Source organism: Acinonyx jubatus, chromosome B3 (genome assembly GCF_027475565.1).
Source record: "Acinonyx jubatus isolate Ajub_Pintada_27869175 chromosome B3, VMU_Ajub_asm_v1.0, whole genome shotgun sequence".
Classification (NCBI taxonomy): Eukaryota; Metazoa; Chordata; class Mammalia; order Carnivora; family Felidae; genus Acinonyx; species Acinonyx jubatus.
Genome location: NC_069386.1, coordinates 61,760,620 through 61,774,996, shown reverse-complemented (window position 1 = coordinate 61,774,996; position 14,377 = coordinate 61,760,620). Strand labels below are relative to the sequence as shown.

General features: G+C 41.2%; 1 protein-coding gene across 1 annotated transcript; it reads right to left on the bottom strand.

The window, feature by feature from the left end:
• Positions 1-5,910: 5,910 nt before the first annotated feature.
• SRP14 (signal recognition particle 14) lies at positions 5,911-8,901 on the bottom strand. The gene is made up of 5 exons (XM_015064939.3): positions 8,763-8,901; positions 8,550-8,622; positions 7,921-8,033; positions 6,759-6,791; positions 5,911-6,298 (listed from the first exon to the last, which is right to left on the bottom strand). Exons 1-5 carry the CDS (start codon positions 8,784-8,786, stop codon positions 6,209-6,211), a joined length of 333 nt encoding a protein of 110 aa, XP_014920425.1. The 5' UTR covers positions 8,787-8,901; the 3' UTR covers positions 5,911-6,208.
• Between the last annotated feature and the right edge of the window lie 5,476 nt (positions 8,902-14,377).

The window sequence follows — 14,377 nt, the reverse complement described above, 5'->3', positions numbered from 1 at the left end:
TCTGCTGCTTTTAAATTGCAAATCCATTAACACTGAAGGTTTTGTGGAGCTAGAACACAAGAAAACAGCCACGTTTTTTCTTAATCCTAATGACTAAGCACATGCCTATGCCCAAACCACCCCAAAAAGGTCCACACCAAGAAACATAGTAATTAAAACAGCCAAAAAGTAATGTACAAGAGAAAACAGTTACATACAAGGGAAACCCTGTAAGGCTACTGGCTAATTTTTCACCAAAAACTTGGCAGGCCAGAGGGAGGGACATGATATATTCAAAGTGCTGAAAGAAAACCTGCAGCCACAAATACTCTATCCAGCAAGGCTATCCTTCAGAATAGAAGGAGAGAGAGAGTTTCTCAAACAAAAGCTAAAGGAAATCATGACCACTAAACCAGCCCTACAAGATGTGTTAAAGGGGACTCAGTGGAAAGGAAAGACCATATAGACAGAAGAAAAGTAGAAAGCACAAAAGCATAAAATTAAGTTTATCTCTAAAAATTAGTAAAGGGATTCACAAAATAAATGTAAAGGATATCCCAAATACCTAGAATGTGGGGAGAGGAGTAAACAATGGGTTCAAACTTCCGTGAACAGCTTAATATAGATTGCTATATGCACAAGAGATGAGATACTAACTACTAACCTAATGGTAACCACAAATCAAAAACCAGTAATAGGCAAAAAGTAGAAAAAACAATATGTCTAAGGAAAGCCAGCAAACCGTGAGAGGAGATTAAGAAAGAAACTACAAAATCAACCATAAAACAAGTGACAAAATGGCAGTAAGTACATACCTATCAATAATTACTTTGTAAATGGACTACATGCTCCAATCAAAAGACACAGGGTGTTGGGGCACCTGGGTGGCTCATTCAATTAAGTGTCCAACTCTTGATCTTGGCTCAGGTCACGATCTCATGGTTTGTGAGATGGAGCTCTTCCACCGGGCTCTGTACCGAGCAAAGGAGCCTGCTTGGGATTCTCTCCCCCTCTCTCTGTCACTCCCCTACACCTCAAGTGTGCACACACTATCTCTCAAATAAGCTTAAAAGGAAAAGTTAAGGGGCCCCTGGGTGGCTTAGTTAAGTGTCTGACTTCAGCTTAGGTCATGATCTCGTGGTTCCTGAATTCGAGCAGTACATCAGGCTGTCAGTTCAGGGCCTGCTTCAGATCCTCTGTCCCTCCCCTGCTTGTGCATGTGCTCTCTCAAAACTAAACATTAAAAAAAAAAAAATTTAAGTTAAAAAAGACATGGAGTGACAGAATGGATAAAAAGGCAAGGCCCGTCTATATGCTGCCTACAAGACAGTTCTGTCTTAAAGGCACCTCCAGATAAAACTGAAGGGATGGAAAAGCACTTATGCAAATGGAAATAGAAAGCTGGGGTCGCAATCCTTATGTTGGACAAAACAGACTTTAAAACAAAGACTGTAATGAGACAAAGAAAAACACCACATAATAATAAAGGGGACAATCCAACAAGATGTCACTATTGTAAATATTTATGCACCCAACATGATAGCACCCAAATACATAAAAAGCAGGTAATAACAAAGGAAGTAATCGATAGTAATACAATAATAATAGGGTACTTTAACACCCCACTTACATCAACGGGTAGATGAGACAAAATCAGCAAGGAAACTGGTTTTGAATGATACACTCGGTAAGATGGATCTAACAGATATATTCATAACATTCTATCCTAGAGCAGCAAAATAAACATTCTGTTCAAGTACACATGGAACACTCTCCAGAACAGATCACTTATTAGGCCACAAACAAGCCTCAGGAGACAAATTATACCATGTATCTTTCTCCAACCACAGTGCTAAGAAACTAGAACTCCATCAACCACAAGAAAAAGTCTGGAAAGAGCATAAAATACAGGGAAGTTAAATGGGAAGTTAAATAACATGCTACTAAACAATGAATGGCTCAACCAAGAAATCAAAAATACACAGAGACAAATCAAAGTGAAAATACAATGGTCCAAAATCTTTGGGCAAAAGCTGTTCTAAGAGGTAAGTTTATACCAATACAGGTCTACGTCAAGAAAAATCTCAGCCTAACCTTACACCTAAAGAAACTAGGGGAAAAAGGAAAACCCAAAACCAGTAGAAGGAAGGAGATAATAAAGATTAGCGCAAACATAAACCAAATAGAAACTAACAAAATAGAAAAGATCAATGAAACTAGGAGCTGGTTCTTTGAAAAGATAACAAAATTGATATCATTTAGCCAGACTCATCAAAGAAAGACTCCAATCAAAAAATAACAGCTGACACCACAGAAATAAAAAAGGATTATAATATGAAAACTACATGCCAACAAATTAAGACAACCTAAAAGAAATGGGTACATTTCTAGAAACACATAACCTCCCAAAACTGAATCAGGAATAAAGAATTTGAACAGACCAATTACCAGCAATGAAATTGAATCAGTAATCAAAAAACTCTCAGGATTTCACAGGCAAATTCTACCAAACATTTAAAGAAGGGTTAATACCTTTTCTTCTCAGACTATTGCAAAAAATAAACGAGGGAGGTAAGCTTTCAAATTCATTCTATGAGGCCAACATTACTCTGATACCAAAACCAAATAAAGACATTACAAAAAGAACTACAGGCCAGTATCTCTGTAAAATCTGTGAAAACACAAGATGTAAAAATCCTCAACAAGATACTAGCAAACTGAATCTAACAATACATTTAAAACCATCATTCACCACAATTAAGTGGGATTTGTTCCTGGGATGCAAGAGTGGCTCGGCATTCACAAATTAATCAATGATCAAATGATACATCAAGAGAATGGATAAAAACCATATGATCATTTCAATAGATGCAGAAAATGCATTTGACAAAGTACAACATCCACTCATGATAAAAATCCTCAACAGACTAGGCTTAGAGGGAACATATCTCGACACAATAAGGATCATACCTGAAAAACCCACAGCAAACATCATTCTCAATAGTGAAAAAGTGAGATCTCCTCTGAGATCAGGAAAAAGAAAAGCTCTCATCACTTTTAGTCAACTTTGTACTGGAAGTCCTAGTCGCAGCAACCAGATAAAAAAAGAAATAAAAAGCATCCAAACTGGTAAGAAGTAAGTACAACTTTATTCACTACTTGCAGATGTCATTAACTACTACCTATAGAAAACCCTAAAGGCCCCACCAAAAAACTACTAGAACTGATTAATGAGTTCAGTAAGGTCACAAGATACAAAATCAATATACAGAAATCCACTGCATTTCTATACACTAACAATGAAGTAGCAGAAAAGAGAAGCTAAGAAAACAATCCCATTTACAACTCCATCAACAACAAAATACCTATGAATAAACTTAACCAAGGAGATGAAAGAACTATACTCTGAAAACTATAAAACACTGATGAAAGCAATTGAAGACGACACAAATGAAAAGACATTCCATGCCTATGGATTGGAAGAACAAAGATGTCCACACTACCCAAAGCAATCTACAGATTCAATGCCATCTCTATCAAAATACCAATAGCATTTTCCACAGAACTGGAACAATCCTAAAATTGTATAGAACCACAAAAGACCCCATAATAGCCAAAGCAACTGTGAAAAATAAAGTGGACATATCACAATCCCAGATCTCAAGATACACTTACAAAGGTGTAGTAATCGTAACAGTACAGTGCAGATACAAAAATAGAGATCAATGGAATAAAATAGTCCAGAAATAAAACCATGCTTAATGCTTACATAGTCAATTTTTGACAAAGGAAGCAAGAATATGCAATGGGAAAAAGTGTCTTCAACAAATGGTGTTGAGAAAAGTGGACCACTTTCTTACATCCTACACAAAAATAAATTCAAAATGTATTAAAGACCTTAATTATGAGACCTCAAACCATAAAAGTCCTAGATGAGACCACAACTAGTCATTTCTCTGGCATCGGCTGTGGCAACATTTTTCTAGATATGTCCCCCGAGGCAAGGGAAACAAAAGCAAAAATAAACTATTGAGACTACATCAAAATAAAAAGCTTCTACATAGGTAAAAAATAACAAAACTAGAGGCACCTGGGTGGTTCAGTCAGTTAAGCATCCAACTTCGGTTCAGGTCATGATCTTGTGGTTTGTGAGTTCCAGCCCTGCATGGGGCTCTGTGCTGACAGCTGGGAGCCTGGAGCCTTCTTTGGATTCTGTGTCTCCGTCTCTCTCTTCCCCCCGCCCCCACTCGCACTCTGTCTCTCCCTCCCTCAAAATAAATAAACATTAAAAAAAAATTTTTTTTTAATTAACAAAACTAAAAGACAATCTACCGAACAGGATATTTGTAAATGACATATCCAATAAAGGGTTAGTATCCAAAATACATAAGGAACTTCTATAACTCAACACCAAAACAAGAGCCCAATTAAAAATGGGCATAAGACACGAACAGACATTTCTCCAAAGAAGACATACAGATGGTCAACAGACGCATAAAAAATGCTCAACATCACTCATCATCAAAGAAATGCAAATGAAAATCACAATGAGATATATCACTTCCCACCTGTCAGAATGGCTAAAATCAAAAACACAAGAAACAAGTGGTGGCAAGGAAGTGGAGTAAAAGGAACCCTCCTGCACTGTTGGTAGGAAGGCAAACTGGTACAGCCACTGTGGAAACCAGTATGGAGGTTACTCAAAAAATTAAAAAATAGAACTACCATATGATTCAGTAATTCCACTACTGAGTATTTACTCAAAGAACACAAAACACCAATTCAAAAAGATACATGCACCCCTAGGTTTACTGCAGCATTACTTAAAATAGCCAAATTATGGAAGTAGCCCAAGTGTCAATGGATAGATGAATGGATAAAGCAGTGGTAGATACATACACAATGGAGTATTAGTTACAAAAAAGAGTGAAATCTTGCCATTTGCAACAACATGGTTGGATCTAGAGAGTATAATGCTAAGTGAAATAAATCAGAGAAAGACCTAGACCATATGATTTCAGTTGTAGAATTTAAGAAACACCACAAGCAACAAAAAAGGGACAAACCAAAAAACAGACTCTTAACTACAGAGAACAAACTGATAGGGGCAAGTTGGGGTCGGGGGAGGGGTGAAACAGGTGAAGGGGATTAAGACTTCACTTATCCTGATGAGCACTAAGTCATGTACAGAATTGCTGAATCACTATACTGTACATCTGAAACAACTGTAACACTGTTAACTATTCTGGAATTTTTACACTATTTTTCCTTTGGATGTGGGTAAACATTAAGAAATCTGACAGAGGGGCGCCTGGGTGGCTCAGTCGGTTGGGCGGCCGACTTCGGCTCAGGTCAAGATCTCGCGGTCCGTGAGTTCGAGCCCCGCGTCGGGCTCTGTGCTGACAGCTCGGAGCCTGGAGCCTGTTTCAGATTCTGTGTCTCCCTCTCTCTGACCCTCCCCCGTTCATGCTCTGTCTCTGTCTCAAAAATAAATAAACGTTAAAAAAAATTTTTTTTAATTAAAAAAAAAAAAAGAAATCTGACAGAGGTTGTCCAATAACCCATCATGCAAGTTGCTCTCTTGAAAAAATTAAAGATTCTTTTTCCCCTCCCCAGAAAATGTCCAAACCAAAGGGCTTCAAGAAATCCGATACCATTTTTAACTTGGAATCGTTATTCCTGCTATTCTGTAATATGTTTATCTTTAAGGCAATTAAGCAAAGTCTCATTTGGCTATGAGAACCCATTCAAATTTGCCAAAGGAACCATGATGTTAAATTATACGGCCCGTTGGGAAGACTACCCATGAGATAGCACAACTTTTTATAAAACTGTCAGGTTTTAATTCCAATAACCTAGAACACAGGTTAGTAATCATTGCCACAGACTATTAAGAGGGGGTGGGAAAAGTAATAAATAAGATATGGTCAGTGCGGATAAACAGAAGTTTAATGATCCATTGTTCTTCACACAGAGCGCTACAGAGACTTTATGATCCGGGGACATACAACCATGCAACACAGACCAATTAGCCAATGCTAAAATACACTTGGCTCCTTACAACTACCCTGTAAACACTGCAGCCCTTCTTCCACCCAAAATGACCCTAATCTCCCAGGAAAAGTTACTACAGGGGAACCAGAAACCTAGCTCTGCGGCCCAAAGTAAAAACCAAAGGAAAACTAGTAGTTCGGCGGTTAGTTGGTGAAAGCAGGAAACCTGGTGCCCTTCACTGTGCCGCTTTGCTCTTCTTACTCTTGCTCTTTTTGTCCCTCTTCTTCAGCCCATCCATGTTAGCTCTCAGTAGGTTGGAGTAAGCCTAAAAGACACACAGCGCCCACTTAGTGGGAAGAGTTGCAAATGGGTGGAGCAGCTGCCTCATTTCCATAATGAATTCAGGGTAGTCAGCATCAGAAAGACTACCTACTTGATAAAGCACCTAAGACAATGGGACACGTGTATACTACGGAAAATTGGTGTGACAGGAAAACACCCTCTCTCACGTGACAGCAGCTTCTGACATTTTTTAAGCCAAAAGGGAAAACTGCAGGCAACTTCTTGTTTAACTATACTACAGAGAACAAATCTGAAGCAGAAAGCAACATCTACCTTAAAAAACTAAAACGGAAGACAACATCGGTGTTGAAAGCAAAATTCAGAGCCTGGCGGTTTCACTCAACCTACTGACAAAACGTAAGAAATATCATTCTTAACCCACTGTTCAATTTGTGCTCACCCTTGCCCTGAGAAAGGGCATATAGGGTACACCAGAAACTCACCATCTGGAACTTGTTCACTTCTTTGGAGCTCACCTGGAAAGGGGAAGGAAAAAAAAAAAAAAAGGTCCACCCTTATTACTCATATAAGAATCCTCTGTCTCACCCCAGGCAACAACTCGTGAAAACAACATAACATCTTAAAACAAAACCTCTTGAAAACAACCTAACAGTGTAATCTCGAAAAAATCTCCTTCCAATTTTAGGGGTCATAATACACCAATGGCTGTTTTCCTACTCTACTTTGCCAGAGGAAGAAGCAAAGCAGCTCTGTACTTTTTTCCACCTGAGAATTGTACCAAGACGAGAAAGAGGTAGAAGGGGGCTCCTAAAGAAGCTATGCTCCTCCCTCTGAAGTTTCTTACACACGTGGCACCGACTTTCTCCCTGGATTCTAGAGATGTCAGCGAACTTTGTTTTAATCTTTTGTGCAAATTACATTTAAACTACTTCCTCCCCACCTTATGTTAAACCTACTTCCATTAATTCAGGCCTATTTAAACAAAATGCAAGCCAACACAAGAGAAATTCTACTTCTGAAGATTCCTAAAGTTTTCGCGTTTCATGATACCCGAGTTTATTTTTTAAATCCACAAGTTTGCATTACTATAAAAGTCCTCTCAAGATAACTGACAAAGGGAAATTTATCAACCAATTATGGTCTACATTCTCGTAAGGACCCTATACTGATGTAATTAAAGGGCACTGTGGTTCTGCCCCAGCAAAGGAAAGAAGTAATTCATTCAGAATCCAGGAAGTCTTGTTGCTACATATTTGCTATGTCAACCACAAACACAAGGAAATAATCAGCTTAATAGTAAAATCATCTGGTACCAAGAAACTGTTCATTGAAGGCCCAACACGGTAAGGGAATTAGGCATCAAATATTTATGCCAATTCCTCCTTACAATGCCACTATAAGGACCGATCTGCTAATTTTATTTCCACAAAAACTTCAGTAGAATAAATGTTTGACTTTTTCAATTTAATTTTGCTCTTGACTTTCCTACTACTAAGGTATTAAAAGAAGGCCCCCATCCCAAAACAGCGGGAGAGCTAAACCCTTACAAACCTTAAAAACAAAAACCTGCTTCAGCTATGCCCCATCCTCAGTGAGGTTCAAGTCTTCTAACTCCAAAACTGTAGTATCACGAATCCAACTCACCACGGTGCTGATCTTCTTTTTCCCATCAGTAGCTCTTAACAGACACTTGTTGTCGGAGGGCTCAAAGCCCTCCACAGAACCTTTCTTTGGAATGGGTTTCGTTCGACCGTCATCTGCATGAAAAATACATCCTGATGAACACAGCCACAGACCTTAACAGGCAGACAAAAAGTGAGCATGAAAGGCATAGGAAGACGATACGTAATTCACCTCCACTGCTCTAGTTCTGATAACTACATCATCCGCTATCACCAACAGCTTGGCCAAACCTTGGGAAACTACTTGCTACTCCCACGACGGGAACATAGTAACAGAAAAGCAGCTTAAATCTCACTAACGGCGGGGTTTGGAATCCTTGACCAAAAAAAGGCTCTATTTGGGGCACACTGTAACCAGAACCAGTTTGGGTGGCTAAGTGCCGGGGATCGCACGCACCACAATCCCTAATGCTTCCGTCCCCCAGCCCTGAAAGTGCACACTACAGGAAAAGGAAGGTAGGGGACGGAGGGGATGAGCGGCAGACGGACTCCGCCCTCGGCTCCGGAAACTGGGAACACCTGGCACCCCGGCCGGGGCATCACTCGGCCTCCCAGCTTCTTTCTGACCCTGCCGCGTGGAGAGCTGCTTACACTTCTTCAAGGTGATGAACACGCTGCCCGACAACCGGCACTTCTGGAAGAGTCTGGTCAGCTCCGTCAGGAACTGGAACATAAGCCAGGCCCCGTTAAGCAGTCCCAAATCCTCTCCCCGTCAAGTCCTAGTCCCTCCCGCAGCAGGAGACAGAGGTCCCGAGCTAAGCCCCAAACTACATCCATCCCTCGGCCACACAGCTCTGGCTTTACCTGCTCGCTCTCCAGCAGCACCATCCCGGCGCCGCTAGCTCCCCTGCGTCAGCATAAGACCCAAGGAATTGGAGCCGGAAGTTTCACCCAGGCTGGGCGGGACTTCCGCTATTAGGGTTCAACTCTCTTCCACCAATCCCTGCCTCTGCCCTCGCCCCTCCCTCCGCCCGCGCCTGCGCTCTGCGACGCCCCCTCCTTCCCAGGAGAGGAACCACCCACAGGGCCCTGGAGCAGTAGGGGTTTTCTGAGACGGGGCGTTCTCGGTCCGGTCGTGGTGTCGATGTGAGGGAGCGTGGAAGAGGGATTTGATGGAAACGTGTAGTTTTGTATATTCAGTGTATGTTGAGCAAATTACATGACAGTTCAGTGCTTCAGTTCCCTCAGCCTGTAATAATGGTATCCAATTCACAACAATTGTTGTGAAGAGTATATGAGTTTATTGGAATTTACCTGAAATAGTGCCTGACACCCAGAAAGTGCCCGATAAGCATTAGCTGTTTTGTTATTGTTGTTTCCATTATCATTGTCATCATTATAATAAATTCCCACGGTGGTCCTCTGAACTCTCCGTCTACTCTGACCCCGCTGGGTGGCCCTAAAGGCTGACCCCAACTCTAGCATGAGGGACTGGAGCCCAGTCTTGGTTTTACCTCTGGATTCAGTCAGAAGACCTGCATATCAGGCCCCAGTTCTGCCAGGAGCCAATTTGAACCCTAGGCCCTCTGTGAAGTCAAGCATTTAATCATGCAAGGGGGTTTTACTGAGGGCCTCCTGCCTGTGCCAAACACTGTTGTAGGGGATGGGGATTCAGCAAGATAAACTAAGTTCCTGGTTTCCTGGAACTTGGGTTCAAAGAATAGGCAGGAAATAAGTAAGAATAGCTTCAGATGCTGAGTGCTGTGAAGACAACTCACTAGGGTGATACAAATGAGAGTGAGGTTGGGGTCAGGGAAATCTCTTAGAGTAGAACTTTGACCTAAAAGCTAAAGGGAGCAGCCATTCAAAGATCTGGGGACAGAGTGTTTCAGACACAGGGAATGGCTAGAACAGAAGCCCCAACAGGGGAGCAAATTGCTCTATATGCACAAGGAGGAGTGAACGAATATGGAGAGGTTGGAGAGATTGCAGGTGACCAGCTCACATAGGGCCTATGGCCGTGTAATTTTGGATTTTGTTGCAAGCACAAAGAGAAGCTTCTTGTTTTTTTTTTTTTAAATGCTAATGTTTATTCATTTTTGAGAGAGAGAGAGACACACACACAGTACGAGTGGGACAGAGGCAGAGAGAGAGGGAGACACAGAACCCAAAGCAGGCTTCAGGCTCCCCAGGCACCGCTTTAAAAACTTTTTTAAGTTTATATATTTTGAGAGAGAGAGAGCAGGGGAGGAACAGAGAGAGGGAGAGAGAGAGGATCCCAAGCAGACTCTGTACTGGCAGCGTAGAGCCTGACATGGGGCTTGAACTCATGAACTGTGAGATCATGATCTGAGATGAAATCAAGAGTCAGATGCTTAACTGAGCCACCCAGGAGCCCCAAGAGAAGCTTCTTGTTAAGGAAGTTTTAAAAAGGACAGTGACAACTTAATTTACATTTTAAAAGATTCCCACCCCACCCCCTATCTGTGGTGTGGAGAATGCACTGCGGAAGGACAAGGCAGGAAATGGGGAGACCAATTAGAGGGTTGTATTAGCTTCCTATTGCTGCTGTAACAAATCACCACAAACTTAAACACCTAAAACAACATGATTTTGCTCTTTTATAGGTCTAGAGGTCAGGAATCTAAAATCAATGAGTCTGCAAGGTTGCGTTGCATCTGGAAGCTTGAGGGTAAAATCTGTTTCGTTGTCCTACCAGAAGTCACCTTCATTTCTTGGCTTGTGGCCCCTTCCTCGCTTTATTACAACCTCTTACTTCCAGTACATCTCCTGCTACTTACTCTGATCCTACTGCCTCTCCCTCTTATAGGGACCTTGTGATTACATTGGGCCTTTTAAATAATCTCCCCATCTCAAGATCCTTAATTTAATCACATCCACAAAGTCCTTTAAACATGTAAGGTGACATATTCACAGGTTCCCAGTATTGGGCCATAGACATCTTTGCTGAGTTGAAGGGGCTACCACAGAGGTTACTGCAAAAGTGCAGGTATTAGTACGTTTGCAATCAGATGAGGATATACTTTGAAGGTAGAGTCAACAGGATTCAGGCTCAATTAGATGTGAACATTGCAAGGAAAAAGAAATCAGGAATGAATCAAAAGTTTTTGACTGGAGCAAATGGATGGTTGGTGGTGTCATTTACTAAGTAAGGTAGGAAAAACCAGGGAAGTAAAAAGTTTTGTAAGAAGATTAAGAGTTTTGTCTTGGTCATGTAATAACTAAGATTACATGTTCTTTTAGGGTTCCCAGACCCAATTCCAGGGCCAGCGGGGCAGTGGGGGGATTCCCACACACACAACACCAAGCAATTCTGACACTATCTACCCAAAGATAGGATCAGAATCCACAGGTTAAGGGTTCAGTCCTGTAAGACTGTACCTTGACCTCCCACTTCAAATGCTAGTTGCTAGCCCAAAGGATTCCAACGACCTCCACCTTAGATTTGATAAATTTGCTACAGCAGCTCACAAAACTGAAGGAAACACTTAAATTTCTCAGTTTATTAAAGGATATGATAAATGTTAATAACAAGACACCCATTTCACCTTTATGACTCTGAGGTGTTTTCAGGAACCATGGATGAAGACCAAATATATCTGAGAAATATATTCTGAATATTTGGTCATCTGAATGACCAAATATATATTTCTTACAAATCACTACATCATGCATGTCCAAGTGGAACTATCAAAAAAGCAGCTGAATATACATATTTAGAGCCCAGCAGGGAGGTAAAAGTTATACATAAAAATTAGGGAGTCATCTTCATACGTCATGAAACTAGAACAGATGAGAATAGTCTGGTGAATATTCCTCCTATTGGGCTGCCAGCACAGGACCACTCTGTGATGACCACCACTATGAATAGCCTTTAAAAAGCCCTGGGTCTTGGTATCACTAGTTCAGAAGTCAGAGTCCTAGTTGGGATCCCCAGTTTGGCCAACTGTAGGTCTAAGCTTGAGCCTAAGTCCTGGGGACAGGTGAGAGAGTGACCCTTTTATTTTACTTGCTTTTCACCAAGACCACATAATAGAGATTACAAATAGATTCAGATCCTAGCGAACCAAAAGCCAGCTTCGGTCTGCTACACAGAATCAATAGCCTAAGGTGAGAAGTGGGCAAAGGGTGCTGGACATTTGAAAGAAAGTGTGAAATCATCAGAGAGTGAACATATTTGAGATGTGTTGTCAGATTGCCAGGGAATGTAAGGGCCCACTTGATATTTGTGTCATGAGTTTACATGGAACCAGGTACAGTGCTGTGTTGATCTATGGGTTGGCCTAAATGGTGACCAATGTACTCTGAAATTCTATCGTTCATTGAACATTGAGCAATGTTCTTTCGAGCCATGAGGTTGGTCCTGGGGGCGCCTAGGTGAAGGAAATGGCCCTGCCCTTAAGGAGCACTGAAGGCCATTATTCATCTGGGGCCTCATCTTCCCATGGGCTCAGTCACACCTCAGTTCCAGTAAAGAGTCAACAGTCCTGCCAGCCATCCAGCATGACATCTCAAGCCTGTCCCATGACAGAACAAACCACTCCAGTAAGAGAAATACCCAAGTCTTCCAGTTTTAGCATCACACTTGGCCCAGTATAATTCAGCTACTGAAAGGGTGTCCTTTGGACTCTATTTTTCTCTGGGAAGTGACTAAGAGCACCTGTTCTGAAGTCCAGTGGATCTGGGTTCAGATCTTACCTCTGCTACCTATTAAATACGTGACCTCAGGCAACCTCTCAAGGTTCCAAATCTCTTCATCAACAAAATGACAATAATACTCATATATGTTATAAAGATTTTATAAAATACTAAATTTAAGAGCCTTAGGCTTGCTCATATAGGGCAAATATGGATACTTAAATTTAACTTAAATAAAATTAAACAAAAGAAAAATTCAGTTCTTTAATCTCACTAACCATATTTCAAGGATTCAATAGCCACATGAGGCTTGGATAGTGCAGATATAGAGCATTTCTATTATGATACATTTTATTGGATAGCACTACAGAATATGTCAATAACATTGATGCTAGCAGTAATGAGTGCTCAATAATGGCAGTAAACAACAGTGTTACTGTTTTTACAGCCACATTCCATCATTTGGATACCACCATCTTGATTTCCGCCATTATCCTAATATCACCTGTATTGTTGGCTAATGTTTTTCTTTAAGTTGACTCATTTTATGAACAAGTGTATGTAATACCATATTCATAGGTGGGAAACCGGTATCATTAAATAATGAAAGGCAGCACAAAAACAACTCCTATGAAACAAAATAACATCTGTTATTAAAATATAAAAAAACAAAACAAAACAAAATAACAATACATAAAAATAAAAATAATAAAAGCAATAATAAAGTGAATTGCTTTGTAAAAATATATATCTGAAAACAAATTCCTCAATGAGAAACAAATGGAACTGTTTATGGTCAGTCAGGAATGCACTCAGCCCAGTGAACAATGAAATTAAAAGACTATGTCAACAAGACATGGTTAAATTTTAATGTTTTTAAGCACCCCAAATCCTACCTTGCCATTAAGTCGGTGGCTTTTGGCCCTTGGAAGCTGGGTCACCGTCTCCAAGTCACGCGGCCAGACACCTTCCTGCTCCTTCTTCCTCACCCCAGGAGAACTGGGAAATAAAAATGGCTCCCAAATCCCCTCCCACATCCTGAAGCCTTCAGCAAAGGTCCAAGCAGCACTAGAACACCAGCATCTACTTGACCAGCCTTAGCTGCTACGGAAAACCTGGGAGAGAAAAATCCCCCATGCTTCAGCAAAGGTCCAAGCAGCACTAGAACACCAGCATCTACTTGACCAGCCTTAGCTGCTACGGAAAACCTGGGAGAGAAAAATCCCCCATGCTTCTCAGCAGCATAGGGGCCCAAGGGTGAGGAGGAGTGGGTGTCCTGCTTGTGCCGCCTGAGATCATCCCTACCGAATGCTCTGGTCACACGTGTCCTTTCCTCAGACAGACTACAGTTTTGTTTACTAGGTGTTATTTAGGACTGGGTTTGACTTAACGGTCAAGGGCCTTATTGAGGTTAAGGTTGATTAATTTACAGGTGCAGTTAGTTACTTAATGCAATTAAGCTTTGCGATGCCTGGAATATAGAGTGATGATGATAAACACAGATACCACGTTCTGGTGGCCTGAGTTTGAATCCCAGCTCTACCTCTGCTTGTCCACATGACTGGAGGCAAATAACATGACCCTTGTGAAAAGATAATTTTATAAGTAGTTTTTTTTTTAACTTTTACTGTTTATTTTTGAGAGAGAGACAGAGTGTGAGCAGGAGCTGAGAGGGGACACAGAATCTGAAGCGGCCTCCAGGCTCTTGAGCTGTCAGCACAGAGCCCAACAAGGGGTTCGAACCCATGAACCACAAGATCATGACCTGAGCATAAGTCAGATGGTTAACAACTGAGCCACCCAGGCACCCCGAAGATAAC

Bases quoted from the DNA above. Each gene is read 5' to 3' on its own strand.
- SRP14 (XM_015064939.3), bottom strand. From the start codon at position 8,786: ATGGTGCTGCTGGAGAGCGAGCAG. The intron at 6,792-7,920 runs GTGAGTTGGATT...TCCCCTTTCCAG, and splicing joins AAAAGAAGATCAGCACCGTG to GTGAGCTCCAAAGAAGTGAA. The intron at 6,299-6,758 runs GTGAGTTTCTGG...TGTGTCTTTTAG, and splicing joins AAGTGAACAAGTTCCAGATG to GCTTACTCCAACCTACTGAG.